Source organism: Aythya marila (assembly GCF_965140915.1).
Source record: "Aythya marila genome assembly, chromosome: 29".
In the NCBI taxonomy this organism is placed as follows: Eukaryota; Metazoa; Chordata; class Aves; order Anseriformes; family Anatidae; genus Aythya; species Aythya marila.
The window spans coordinates 370,605-385,242 of NC_139070.1; the positions used below are offsets into that span (position 1 = coordinate 370,605).

At 69.7% G+C, this 14,638-nt stretch overlaps 1 protein-coding gene across 1 annotated transcript; it reads right to left on the reverse strand.

Annotated features, from left to right (window-relative positions):
• Positions 1–3,107: 3,107 nt before the first annotated feature.
• On the reverse strand, positions 3,108–13,681 carry LOC309888342 (ephrin-A3-like). Its single transcript, XM_082780596.1, has 5 exons — positions 13,518–13,681; positions 4,758–5,047; positions 4,178–4,243; positions 3,951–4,028; positions 3,108–3,853 (listed from the first exon to the last, which is right to left on the reverse strand). The coding sequence occupies exons 1-5, from the start codon at positions 13,625–13,627 to the stop codon at positions 3,732–3,734; spliced, it is 666 nt and encodes a 221-aa protein (XP_082636722.1). The 5' UTR covers positions 13,628–13,681; the 3' UTR covers positions 3,108–3,731.
• Positions 13,682–14,638: the final 957 nt, after the last annotated feature.

The following is a 14,638-nucleotide window of genomic DNA, read 5'->3' on the forward strand; positions in this document are numbered from 1 at the left end:
GAGCTGGGCTGGGTGCAGCCAGGCTGCGGTGGGAGGGTGGAGCGGGTCAGCGCCACGGCCTCTTCCCACCCCTCGCTTTGTCCCCATTCCTGCCCCAAGCATGCCCCAGGCCAGGCAGGACACCCAGGGAAACTGAGGCAGAGATGGGGAGGGCATGCAGCCCCCTCCCTGTGGGCACCTCCACTCGTCCAGCACTGAACAAACCCCAGCACCCGGGGCTGCCCCCCGGCAGGGCTGGTGCAAGCACTGGTGTGTGGCAAGAGCACCGCACCACATCCATCCCGGGGACAGATCCTGGAGCACTACACATGGCTGGGATCTGACACCCAGTGCTGTCGGCTGAGGGGCTCCCCCCACTCTGGATGGCCGGAGGTGAGAGTGCCGCGGTCCCCAGCCCTGGGGCAGGGTCCCCAGCACATGGGACAGGGATGGAAGCGAGGCCATAGGGACCTGACCATGTCCCAGCATCGTTCCTTCCTGGCTGACAGCAAAAGGGCAGCGGCAGGCTGGGCCTGGGGAGGGGGCACAAGCACATGTGCCATGCTGGGGACGGCCTGGGGACATCCAGGGCTGGAGGGTGCCCCGTTACATCCCCGTGCTGGCTCTCCATGTCTCAGCAGCGGGGGGACAGGCTGCTGCAGGCACGTGGTGACTGCTGGAGCCAGCGTTGCCTTGTGCAGGGTGGGCGCCTGCCTGCAGCGCGCCGGAGGAAGGAGCAGGGGGGTGCAAGGTCACGGCCACGCCACCCCCTGCGTGCATGCAGGACATGGGGCCAGCACACATCACGCGGGACGGTGTCGATGCACGAGCAGGCAGCGCTCCCGCCGCGCAGGCGCGGTTCGCCAGTCAAAGGTGAAAACTTTACGCACCGCAGGCACTCGAAGCAAAACACAGCAGGGCAGGTGAGGCTGGCTGGAGGCCACCGAGCTCGTGACAAACCGTTTATGGTTTATCGGCTCGGGACACCCAGGTGCACTCCAGCCACTACCTGGGCTGACGTCAGCGGCCGTGGGGCCGGAGGAGGGCCGGGAGCCGTCCACTCCACGCGGGGAGCGAAGGCCGCGGTGACGTGCCGCGCCGGCTGCGTGCAGCCCGGCAGGTAGGCAGAGGCTGGGCCGGCCCCACGCGTGGCAGGGGCAGTGCGGAGTCCCAGAGGCTGTCAGGCCACGCCAGGCCCTTACACGTTTGGCCGGAGCACGGTGCAGCCAGCCCCGACCTTGGAGGAGCGCTGCGGGGCGGTGCAAAGCCTCACGCGATGCGGCTGGTCCAGGCACCCGTCCTGCGCCTGAGCCAGGACCTGCTGCTGGGTCCTGGGGAAGCCCACCCTGCGCATGGGGAGCACCCGAGCCCCAGAGATGGGGTTGCATTGAGGGCTCCCCCCTGCCTGGGGCTTGGGGGTCCCCACACGAGCACCTGTGCGGCGCCTGGGGACACGGAGCGGAGCAGGGCTGCGTGGCCAGTGCCCGGCGAAGTGGCAGCGGTGCCACGCACTGCCTGGGGAATGGTGCCAAGGCCGAGGCAAGCGGCAGGAGGGATTTTGCAAGCATAGCTCGCCGTGCCAGGGTGGCTGACTCAGTCCCTGGCTCCCCCAGCTGCGACACGATGGCAAACGGGGCTGCGCTGGGCTCCCCCGCCCGCCCTGCTGTGTGCTGCGGGGAGCCAGCACCAGCACAGGGGCTGCAGCCAGTCCCCAAAATCCAGCACCCAGCATGGGGACGGCACTGGGCAACCTGGCATGCCACGGCCCCCGACCTGGCCACGCGGCCCAGCTTGGCCATGGCAGCCCCGCTCTGAGCCCCCAAGGCGAGGGTCCAGGGGGATGGGGCCCTGGCCCCACAGCTGGGCCGGGTCTGCGCGAGCGCGACGGGGCCTCGGGGAGCTGGGGAGCGCGGCGCCTGCCGGGAGCGCTGCGAGGACCCGTTGGACGGGTTCGCCGCCTCGTCCCGCACCCAGACAAGCCCAGGCCGGCCGGGAAGCGCAGCCACCGCCCAGCAGCGCCGGCTGGGGGGGGGGAGCGGCCACGTCACACCGACGGGGTGGCCGGGGGAACCCCCCAGACCTGAGGTTATGTCCACAGCATGCTCGTCCCCAGCAGGAAAAGGGGGTGCAGCCCTGTTCCGCCCTGCCTGGTGGGCAGAGCAGGCTGCCCCCCGCTTGGAGCTGACTGGCCCCCCCCAGGGTGCAGCAGGGTGCGGGGTCAGGCCTGGGGCTGCTCTAGGTGCCTGCTCCCCTTCACCCTTTGGGGTCTGTGGGGTGCCAGGCGTGGGGCTGGGTGCACTTCACTCCCCAACAGACCCTGCACTGCCCCTTGGTGTGCCCCCCTCCCACGGGGTCCCAGGGTGCAGCCCCCTCCCTACACATCCCTTAGGGGGGCACCGATGGTCCTTCCTGAGTGCTGGGGGCACCCCCATGCAGACAGGCATGTGAGACCCCCCCAGCGCCAGCAGGAGCCCCAGTGTGCCTGACACAGCCAGAGGCACCAGCAGGGGACCACCGGGATTCCCATGGGGCCACCACGCACATGGGGGTGCCTGCACACCCCCTCCTCTCCCCCCTGTTGCCACATCCAGCCCGCAGAGAAGGGATGGGCTGGGGATATCCTGGTCCCGCTCCCCCCCAGGGCTGGGGGACACAACCCGTCACCCAAACCCGATGGCCCCGCACTGCCCTTACCTGCGCGCTCCAGGCTCCTGCAGCGCCAGGTCCCAGCTGGATCCTTCCCTCCTGCCTCCGCGTCGGTGCCTGGGGGTCGGGGGGCAGCAGAGCCCCCAGGAGGGAGCGCGGAGCCCCGGGGCAGCCAAGAGCCGGGGGGCAGGAGGGGGGGGCCTTGCTGCCAGCCCCATGAGTGGCGCTTTTGTGCCCGAGGCGGGGGGCACGCGGAAGGTCCGTTTGCACGAGGAGGGCCAGCACTCGGCGCTCGCTGAACCCCGCTGCGTGGTCACAGCCCGGGGGCACCGGCAGGGCTGGGCACTGGGGCGCGCTGCGCACGGCCAGGACATGGGGGTCGTTCTTTTTTTTTTTTTTTAATCCTTTTATTTGATTTTTTTTTCCTTTTTTTTTATAGACTAAGAGCAGAATATGAAAATCACCAGCCAAAGCACTTTGAAAAAAAGGTCGAGATTGTTTTTTTTTGTTTGTTTTGTTTTTTTTTTTTTTCCCCAAAAAGTGTCTGTGCGTTTGCATAGGTCAGGTCTTCACGGAAGACGAGGAAAATCCAACACGTTTGACTATGTACAAGCCAGCCCGGGGCCAGCGCCGCTGCCTATGGTACATTATAGATATATCTATATAGTCGCTCTCTGTACAGTATGTATAGATCTCTATATAGGTATGTACAGGCTGCCCGGCGCCCTGCCCTCACGGGGCCCAGCGCTGCTCCCAGCCACGGGACGCCTGGGGGGGCCGCAGCAGCCCCCGGGCAGGGCTGGGGGCTCCACGCTGCGGGACGGCATCGGTGGGAGGCGCGGGCGGCAGCACCCAGCCGAGTGCCCCCAGCAGGGGCTGGAGACGTGGGTGGGGGCGAGTCCCATGCAGGTCCCAGCGGGGCCAGGCGCGTGCCGCCGTCCCCTGCCCCGCACGGGAAGGGTCCCTGGGCTGGAGGCGCTGACGGTGCAGAGGGGCCGGGCGCAGCTCCCGGGGCAGCTCCACGCTGGCAAACAGCAGCAGGTCGGGGGGACGAGGGGTCCCCGCTCCGCGGTGCCGCTCTGGCCGGGCCCCCGCCGCGCTCGGAGCTAGGAGGCCAGCAGCGTCATTAGGAAGAGGGCGGCAGCCACAGCCAGGGGCAAGTGTTCCCGCTTGGGGCTGGTGCCGCTGATGCTCTTCTCCAGCTTGGGGATCTCCGGGTTGAAGTTTTCTGTGGGAAGAGACAGGCGGTGAGCGGAGCGGCGGGGGCTGCTGGCCCTGACCCCCCCCTGCCAGGCGGCTGCGGGGTGCGGGTGCCCCGGACTCACCCAGGTCCTCGATCTTCACCTCGGGCCGCAGGGTGAACTGCGGCAGGGTGGGCGCCAGCTTCTCCCCGGAGTGCGACGCTGCAAGAGGGAGAGAGGGGATGGGGTGATGCACCCTGGCCAACCCCGTTCCCGCAGCCCCACCGGCTGGGACGGGGGGACCTGGGAGCCCCCTAAGACCCAGTGGATCCCTGCAGCCCCCACCCTGGGGTGCCACGAGGGTTACTCACTGGAGGCACAGCACACGAACACCTTCATCTTCAGGCAGGCCCGGCGGTGGTTGTGCGTCGGTGTGGCTGCAAAGCGAGAGCGGGTTGGGGTGGCTCCTGGGGAGGGGACCCCAGTGCCGGGCACCCCACGGCTCAGCGAGCTGCTGCCCACTGGCTCTGGGTGGAGGGGGGGTTGCAGCACCCCCATCCTGCACCCCAAAACACACTGCATCCCCACCCTGCACCCCAAAACACGCTGCACCCCCACCCTGCACCCCCACACCGCATCCATCAGCACCCCAGATTTGCTCCGGCATCCCCACCTCGCACCGGCACCCCCCACAACTCCACCCCCAAGCTCTCCCCAGCCCCCAGCCCTCCACAGCACCACAAACCCTCCGACCCATCCCTGAGGTCAGGGGACCTCCTCGGAGCAGGGGCGGGCACAGCTGCCTGGCCAGGGGTGTGCAGGGGGGGGTCCCAGCTTGGGGGTGTGTGGAAAGGCCCCCCTGGAACCTGGGGACGAGCTGGGGTGGGATTCAGGGGACCCAGCTGAGGGGTTTTTGGGGGGGGTCCCGTCCCACCCTGCTGCCCCACGTACAGATGTAGTAGTACTCCTGCCCCGCGCGGAACTCGTAGCCCAGCGAGAAGGCGCTGTAGCGCTGGAACTTCTCCGAGAACTTGATGGGGCTGTGGGGCGCGTGGGGCCGGTTGCACTCCCAGCGCTTGAAGCCCTGGCTGGTGTTGCAGGTGCGGTAGCCCTCCGCGTTCACCATGTACAGCACGTACTGCTCCAGCCTGTGCTCGGGCACCGAGGCGTTGTAGTGCGGGCAGTAGATGTCCAGGTAGTCGTTGACGTTCACCTGCACCGTGTAGCCCTCCCGCCGCAGGCTGCAAGGGAAGGGATGGGGACGGGGTTAGAGACACCCGTGCTTGACCTGTTTATGCCAACCAGGATGCTCTGTCCCCCCCACCAACCTCCTGACCCCCCCATCCGAGCCACCCCACGCACCCGCCTTGCCCAGCCTCAGCCCCATGGACCCCCTGTGTGGGGACGAGCCTGGGGCAGGATCCAGCCCTCTCCAGGCCCCAGACCCTGTCCCCAGAGGCACCGCTGCAGCACCGGGCACAACACCCGAGGGCAGCTGCCGTGGGTAACTGCGAGCCCCCCAGACCCACGGGACACCAGGAAGGCAGCGGTGGGGCTGAGCAACGCAGTAAGATGGCACGGACGGGGATGTTGGTCCAGAGCTCGTGGCACATTGGGGCTGCCCCACATCCCCCAGCCCATGGGGGCTGCAGCCAGGTCTGCTCCTGTAGGGCTGTGCCATTGGGGTTTGGGGGCAGAGCGGGGCTGGGCCACCTCTGTGATATGGAATGGGGGGACCCTGTGTCCCCACACCAGGCTGGGCAAACCCCTCTCCCCACAATCCCACTCCCCCCAGCCTGGTGTCCCGCAGACCCAGGGCTTGATTTGGGGTGGGGGCTCCCGGGCGTTCTCCGTCCCCCTGGGCACCCTGAGGCAGGAGCGATGCCGCCACGCAGGGAAGGATGCTACGGATGCCAAGCCACGTGCACGGGTGACACCGCTGTGTGAGCACGGGAGTGTGAGACGGGGGTGCTGGGGGCTGCAGGCAGCCTCAGAGCACGAGGACAGACAGACAGACAGACAGAGCAGTGCGCGGGGCTGCGGGACACCAGGGTCCCAAAGGCATGCAGGGACCCTGGAGGACACAGAGCCTGCACAGCCCTGGGGCAGAGCACGGCCGTGGATACCCAGGAGGGGCTCAGGACCCCCGTCTGTGATGGCCCCGGTGCTCCCCGTGCTCTGGCAGCTGCAGCGGCTGCCCACTGCGCACCCGGCCCCGCAGCCCCAGCCCCGCCACGCGCCGCGGCTCAGAGAGAGGATTTCTCACCCCGCTCTGGCTAATCCCGTTATTTTGTTAATGCCGTAAAGGGTGGCCCTGGGGGAGCCTCATTTACATTGATTAGGAGCGGCAATCCCCTCAGATCCACTCAGGAGAGGCTCCGCTGGCTCCTAATCCGTGCCCGATTGAAATCCCGGCCGCGGTAATCCTCACAGCCAAGCCGCCTCGCGCTGACCCCCTGCTCCTGCCAATTAATTACCAACCAGCGCTGCGAGGCGCTGGCTCCGCACCGAGATGCCGCAGCAGCCCCGCGACAACGACCAGACCCGGCTCCATCACCCAGCTCGGCAGACACCCGGTGGCCACGCTGCAGCAAAGGGACCCCCCCTGCACCCCCGGGTGCCACCACCCCGCTGCTTTTGGAGCGACGAGCAGCCTCCCCTTCGCCCCGCTCCCCTGGAACCGCCACCCCACGGCCCCTTTCCCTCCTTTCCCAGTGAATCCTGGCGCACGAGGCCCTGGCGAAGAGCTCGGGGACCCCTTGGCACCCGTGCCCGCAGCGCAGCTTCCCATGGCCGCCCGGCAGGGCTCGGCAGGCAGCGGGCAAGGCTGCGCGTGCAGACGCCCCACCCTGGAAACTGCCCCCGGCACCGTTTGGGGAGCCCGGGCATCCGGCCAGGGCCCGGGGCACCCGGCACGCAGCGCCCCGAATCGGCACCGTGGAGAGAACTGGATGGGGCCGAGCACCCACCGGGGACCCCGGCAGCGTTGGCGCCCTCCTGGCGCTGCTGCCAGTGCCGGGGGGGCTCCGAGCCAGACCCCTCGGGGCAGGGAGCAGCCCCCCCATGGCACCTCCCTCACCGCGCAGCCGCTATTTCCCCGTCCCAGCCCCACAGCCCGGCGAGGCAGGAGCCCAGCAAGCCGCCGGCCGCCGGGCAACTCCTCCGACATCAAGGTGCTGAGGCAGCCACCCTTGCTCCGCGCGGTGCCGGCGACCTTTCATGTTCCACCTTTGATGTGGTGTGAAAGGGAGGTGTTGGAGGGGGGGGGGAGAGAGCTTGTTATTAAAGAAATGGCCCCGGGGAGAAAATTGCAATTAACTCCATACGGGACTCAGGGCTGGGACGCCAGCACACCCCGAGCCAGCTGCCCCACACCACGAGGGGGGGGCGGTAGCTGGTGCTCAGCACCACAGGAGCAAGGAGCTGGGGCAGCCGTGCCCCCCCCTGGGGCTGCACGGGAGTGAAAACAGGCGCCGCGTCCCGCTGTGCCGAGGGAAATGTTGTGCCGGGGAGCAGCGGGGCTGGAAGCCCTCCTTTTCCCCGGTGCACCCAGCGCTGAGGGAGCCCCCACCTGGGACCCCCCCCGGGGCCCATTAGGAAACACGGCTCCTGATAAACAGCCTCGCTAATTAACAAGCGCTCCCCCTGGGGCACCAAGGGCCCTGCTCCCCAGGCAGGGATGGGGCTGGGGCATGCCAGCACTGCAGCAGAGGGGTGCAGGGGAGCCCAGGAGGTGCTGCAGGGGCTCCGTGCCCCATGGCAGCGAGCCCCATGGCCAGCAACAAGCCCCATGGCCACTGTGCACGAGGAGCTCACAGGCATTAGGGCACCGTCCCCAGCCAGAAGGGGCTGGGGAACACCCCGAGAGCAGCAGAGCTGGGGTGCCGTGATGGCCTGGGGCATGGCAAGGGGCTCTGGAGGGACACGAGCTGCTTCACCCCACCCAGAGAGCTGCCAGCTCCCTGGTGCCAGGGGAAGAGCAGCCCCAGGGTGTCCTCACCCCTTCCCGGGGCTGCAGCAGATCTGGCTGCGATGCTGCATCCTCGGCTCCTGCACCGTGTGAGCCCCCCATGACCCATCTGCAGGGTGAGGAGCGACACGGCGGGGCATGGCTCAATGCCCCTGAATCCCAGCAGTCCTGGTGCCACCACCAGAGCACCCACAGCCCCTGCTTTCAGGCAGAAGAATGGGACAGACCCCAACATGACGTCCCAAGCCTCCTTTCCCCACCAAAACCCACCCTAGAGAGCGCGCAGGGTGCCAGGTTCCTGGCGGCCCACATGGTTATCGGGAAGCCCCAGGGAGAGGCGACCCCGTCCGGGACAGATCCCGCAGCTCTTCTGGGTGCAGACAGCCCTGCTGTGGCTGGCGGGACACGTTGGGCTCCGGCAGGGCCCGAAGGGTTAAGCGCAGGAGCAGAACGGGCAGCATCACTTCTGCACGACTGCATTTTTAGAGCAGGGCTTTCGCAAAGCAGTGGTACCTTCCAGCATCCTGTCGGAGCTGGGCAGATGGATTTCCCCTGGCAGAACCATCCCGAGCACAGGCTGGGCTCGGCGCCCGTGGGCCCTGCACCGGCAGGACCCCGGCTACCTGGCACGCCGCAGCCACTGGCGAGCTGGGCGGCTGCTCCGCTCCCATCTGCTGCGATAAATCTGGGCTGAGCGCTGCACGCTCGCTAACGCGCTGCTACGGAGCGCCTGGTGCACTGCAGCACGCCTGGGCCACCCCTGGCAGGAGCAGCACGAGGGGGGACCAGACCCCCACGGCGACCCCCGTGCCACGGGACCCGTCCCAGGAAAGGCCCGGAGCGTTTGGGGACAGATCCGGGCTTGGCGGCCCACAGTGCTGAGGGCAGTGCCGGGGACTGGGGCGATGTGGGGCGTCCCCCAGTGCGGGTGACAGTGCGGGGGGCCACGGCGGATCCCCTCCCCCAGCCCTTTGTTTGGCTCTGGGAGCTTTGCCCTTTCGGCACATCCGGGGCCCATCGATCAGCCGGCGAACAAAAAAAGTGCCATTGATTTATGCTTTCCCCTTCCAGTCACTCCGCGCGACAGCGAGAGGTGAAGGCGCATCGATCGCTGCGGCCGGTCCCCCCACCCAATGGACAGACGGACGGACAGAGGGACAGACTCGGACATCCCCCTCCCCACGCAGGCAGCGCTGCAAAGTCACGGCACCCAGACGGCCGCGCACACGCGCGCTCGCTCGGCAGACAGCGCCTGCGACACAGCCCACGCGCACGGGTGGCACGGTGCCACGGCGGCCCCCCCGTGCTCCCCCCCTCCCCGGCACGCCTGGCTCACGCCTGGCGCAGCCGCAAGGTGCAGGCACAAAAGGCATCGCTAGCACACGGCGTCCCTGTCCCTGGGGCCACCTCCCCGGCTCGCACCCCGGGGGCGTGCGTGGGGGAGGATCGGAGCTCCTGGGGGGCCGTGGGCTGCTCCCCAGCGCTGCCATAAATCTCCCGGGGATGTGGCAGTAGGAGAAGGGATTGGGGAGCGGGCGGATGGGGCCGCATCCATGCCAGGGTGGCAGGCACAGCCGCAGCCCCTGGACGGTGTCCCCAGCATTGCCTTACAGGTGCCCCTGCACGCCCCCCCCGTCCGTATCGATGGCTGCACGATCCCTTTAATCCCTGCTAAAGCCCGTACCTTCCTGCTTTGCTAACAAGATCAATGAGGTTTTTAATTGGGTTTTAATTAAACCATCAATCTGCAACCGGTGACTCAATTACCAGCCTGGGCAGGAGCGGGTGGCCCCAGCCCTGTTGCACCCTCGGTTCAGCCCCTGCGCCCCGATGCCACAGCTCCTGCCCCCACGGGGCCCTCCCTCGGCATGGGAACCCCGCGGGGCACCGGCCACGGCCCCTGCGATCCCCTGGGCTCGGAGCCGCCCCGCACGGTGACTCACGGGGCACAACACCCTTTGCCCCCGGGCAGCGCCTCCTACTACACAGCCAGCACCCCGCACTGCACGGGCAGCCGGGGCTTTGCACCCCAGGGAGATCTCCATGGGTGGGGGGAACGGCTGCGGGTGGGGGTGGCTGACCCCCCCCGCTGCCCCCAGCCCACATGGGGATGCCATGGTATGGGTGCTGGCAGCCGGGACTTGGCCATCACCAGCCGGAGAGGTGCAATCTCCACTTTCCCCATCTCCAAACCCACGCTGGGGGTGGGAAGTGACCCCCCCCATCCACACCCTGCATGGCGTAACTGCCCCACACCTGCAGCATCCCCCCTCCTGGATGCCCGCGGGGGACGGGGGGACCCCAAAACACCACAGGTGACGAGGGATGGAGCCGCAGCACCGGCACCCAGCACCCTCGGGGGGCCCGGGTGTGCCGCCCCCCCTGCCCCACGGCGGGGCTGCGGCCGCTCTCCTGCGTGAGATGCTCCCAGGAGAGGCTGCTCCTCACGAGGGCTCTCTCAAGAGCCTGCTCCAGCTCTCGCCGCCTGAAATACAAAGTCAGGCAGATAAAAGCCGCCTTGAAGTGGTGAGTGCAGCGGTGGCGGTGGCGGCTGGGGGGGGCTGCACGATGCTGGGCGCTCCCTGCACGCAGGTGGGCTCTGACCCCCCTGCCTTGGCCGGCCACCGGCACCTCCCGTACCCCTTCCTCACAGCTCCAGCCGTGGTGCTGAGCACACCGAGCCGAGCCCTTGGGCCCTGCGGTGTCCCCCCGGCATGGGGCAATGTGTCTGCTGCCACCTCCTAGGGCACGTGGGTTTAGGGGACGCGGATCTGCAGGAACAGCCAGCGGGGCAGACCCCAGAGATGGTTTTGGGGGCTCGCTGGGGGCAGCTGGCCATGTCCGTGCCCATGTGTGGGGACAAACCCCGTGTCGCTGTCCCCATCCCTCGCACATGGGGCACCCAGCAGGGAGGTGGCACCCTGGGGGTCACCCTGCAGAGCTCCCAGCCCCTGGCCGCAGGGTGCCACTGGGAGGCAGCCGTGGCCCCGAATGGCAGCGCTGGGTGGGACACGGCCACCCCGCACCTTTGCCCCGTGCCACCGCGCCCGTTCCTGGCAGGACTTGGGAACGGAGGGCAGGGACCAAGGATCGTCCCGCACCCCTCGCGCTGCCACCAGCAGAAACAGCGTGACAGACAGAAAGCACACCCAGACAAACGGCACGCAGAGCACGGCCAGAAGCCTCCGCTGCCTTCGAGCCTCAATTCCTGCCTTCGCCCCCACCCCAGGCTTCACAACCAGGCACCCCAAAACCGCTGCATAAAGGGGTGCCCTGCCCTCTCTGCCTCCCTTGTCCTCCATGCACAACCTGTTGTCTCCCATGGTGGCAAGGGGACGTGGAGCAGCAGAGCAGCGCGCCAGCAAGCAACAAGCGACATCCTCCCAGCGAGGGGAGCGGCCACGGTGGCCGGAGCAGTGCAGAGCTGCGATACATTTGTGGGGTTCCTGCCGCAGCTGGCACCTCTGGAGGACAGATCTGCAGCCGAGCCTGGCAGCGCACGCCCTGCTCCCCGGAGAGCCCCGCGGGTGCTGTGCAGGGCTTGTTTATTGCTCTGATTGCACTGGGGTTGCTGGGATTTGCAGGCTGCGGCCCAGGGAGCCTAATTCCCCCCATAATTTATCTAATCCAGACACTTTGCCGTGCGGCTATAATTGCGGCCGAGCTGCCGCACTGCCTAACAATAAATATCCTCGCTCCGGAGTCCCTGGGACACGTCTCTGCCGCAGCCGCCCCCACCGCGCCGCCCGTGCCCTGAGCTGGACGCTCGCAGCCGCGCCAGAGACGCGTGCGCGGTGGGCACAGGCAGCTGGCTGCGACGCCCGTGGCACGGCACGGCGGGGGCACCCCCGGCACCCCCCCACCCCGTCCCCCAGGAGGAGGCGAGGGCAGCGCAGGGTCACAGCGCCGGCTGCGGGTGATGGGGTGGGGAGAGGCAGCCCCTCGGGAGCAGCAGGACGAGGGTGGGCGCAGGAATCGCCCATCCGCAGGGGTCCTGGCAATGTCACGGAGCGGGGATGGGGGTGTCAGCGGGGTCTGGCCGGAGGAGCGGGGTGTGGGAAGGTGCCCAAGAGCAGTGGGACGAGCCGAGCGCCCTGCCATTGTGCTGCGCCTCGGCACGGCACGTCTTACACACGCACGATTTATGGGGCCTGGGCTTCCGCCTGGAGACACAGCATCAATGAGAGGGGAAGGAGCTGCCCAGCAAACGCTCCCTCCCCGCACAAAGGGGTGCGGGGTCATGGGGAGCCTGGGGGAGCCCCAGCACGGACGGGTGGCGGGGGTCCCGCTGGCTGGGCGCAGCCCCCAGCCACAACTCTGAGCACTCGCACCATAGAATGGGTGAGGGAGAGGGGCCATCCCAACAGGCTGAGGCCCCCGCTTCCCATGGAGGGGGTCCCCAAAAACCCCTGGGGTCCCCAAAACCCCTTTTGCCACGCCAGGGAGGAGCCCGATCAATCTGTGCCCATAGCCCACACGGTGCCCCCCCCGCACAGCCGTGCCCACCCCATGCAGCGGTGCCACGTGCCCACCCGGCCCCCCCTCGCCGACGAGGGCAGTGCACAGACCCCCCCCCAACGAGGCGTGGGGGCCACGCCGTGGGTCTGGCTCCGCTCGTGGCCATCGATCGCCCCGGGCTCCCTGCAGCTCCGCTGACAGCAGCCGTGGGCGCGACGGCAATTTCCACAGCTTCGCTTCCAAATCCCATCCACTCGCCCCCGCAGCCCCCGCCGGGGGAGCCGGCAGCCCCGGTAGGACGGGGGGGGAATGTGGGGGGGCTGCCCGCCACACGCATCCACCTTGGCCGGGATGTCACCGTGTCGGGGCTGCGTCGCCACCCGCCGGTGCGGGGGGCAGCGGGGTCCCGCCGCCCTCTCCTCTCAGCCCCCCCCCGCGCCGCACCGCCGGTGTCGCTCCCGCGCCCAGACAGGCGGGGGGGGGGGGCGTCTGGCGGCGCGGCCACGGGAACGGCGGCGCTGCGGGACCCCGGTGCCCGGTACGGCGCCCCGGGAGGGGTCCGCGAGACCCCCACCGCCGGCAGCTCCCGCGCCGTCGGGGAGGGCTCGGCCCCGGTGTCACCGAGCGACCCCCGCCCGCACCGCCGCCCTGCGCCCCGGTTCACCGGGTGCCGCCGAGCCCCGGTGCGGCGGCGAGCCCCGTCCGCAGCCGGAGGGCTCCGACCCTGGCGGTGCCCGCGCCCCCCCCAACCCCGCCGCCTCGCACCGTGGCACCGGGGGCTCAGCTCCGGGTCAGGGCGGCCCGGGTACCTGCCCTCCCCCCCCAAAAAAAAAAAAACACACAAAAATCGGTGCACCGGGACGGAGCGGCCCCCGCCCCCGCGGGAAGGGCGAGGTGCGGCGGCCCGGGAGGGGCAGCGGAGCGGCCGGTGGGGGCCGTGCCCCGGCAGCCCCGCCCGCACGGGGGCGTCGCGCGTGCACCGGCACCGGTACCGGGGGTGGGGTGGGAGGGGGAACGGCTCGGTCCCGATGCACGCGCCCCCGGCCCGGTGCAGACCCCCCCCACCCCTCCTCCGCCGCCCCCGGGGCGCGCATCCTTCAGCGCGATCCTCAGCGCGCCCCCGCCGCGTCCTTCCCGGCGGCGCCCCCCGCCCAAACCGGCGCCGGGGACCCCCCCGCCGCCACCACCGCCCCCCACATCGCCCCCCCACCACCACGCCGGTACCGGCGGACTGCCCCCGCCGTACCGGTACCGGCGGACTCCCGCCCCCGCCCCGCACTCACTGCAGGTTGGAGCTGTTCCAGTGCACGGCGTGCCGGTTGCCCAGGGCCCCCGGGGGCCCCCGGCCCAGCAAGAGCAGCAGCGGGAGCAGGGGCAGCAGCCGAGCAGCCATCCTGCCGCCGCCGCGGAGCCCGCCGCGATCCCAATGAATGGAAGAACCGAGCCGGAGCCGCCCGCGCCCCGCGCCCCCGGCGCCCAGCTCCGCCCCGCGCGCGCCCGCCGCCGCCGCCGCGCCCCCGCGCGCGCGCGCGCCCGCCGCCTCCCCGGGGCCCGCCTGCACCGGCACCGGGCGGCGGGGATGGGGGTCGCGGAGGTGGAAGGGGGGGAGAAAGGGGCTCGGGTCCCACCGGGACCCCCGCAGGTGGAAGCGCTGGGCTCGGTTCCCACCGGGACCGGGGGCTCACCGGGAGCGTGTCCTGCCGGGGGGGGGCTCACCGGGACCCACACGGGTGGGGGCACCGGGTCTGAATCCCAGCCCCTCAATTGGGGGGGGTGCCGGGGCTGAGCACCCCAGCCCCTAGAAGTTCACGTGGCTGGGAGAGCTGTGTGTCGGCGTGCTGCTGGCACCACGGGGGGGCCGGGGTTTGGCAGATTTGGCCGCCCGGGGGCCATTGGGCAACCGGAGAGAGCAGGAGGGCACCCAGCCAGGGCACCCCGGATGCCGGGGGAGGACGGTCACAGCGCCAGGCTCTGCCCCGTCCTGCCCCGAGGAGCCCGTCTGGCTGAGCACCCACCCGCTGGCCCTATCCCCTCGCCCTCCCCACGCTCGTGGCTCGATTCCCCCAAATGTCCGTGGAGGGCAGAGGTGCCCAGGGCACCCGTCGCAGCTGGGGGGGGGGACACAGGTGCTCCCTGGGCACCAGTCCCCCCCGGGGGCCGTGCGGGAAGGGATCGAGCTGGGTGCCAGCTCCGAGCTGCCCGTCCTCAGCAAGTTCCCTTAGCAACTGCTGGTGCGGCACCGCCCAGAGGTCCCATGTGCCAGGCGCTCCACGCCCCGGCACACGTGTGCACACACGAGCACACTCACACCAGTGCAGGCACTGGCACGCACACAGCCGGCTCGCTGCGAGCTTGCACATGGGCGCGTGGCCGAGCGTGTGCGCGTGCCCGCTGCCGGCACTGA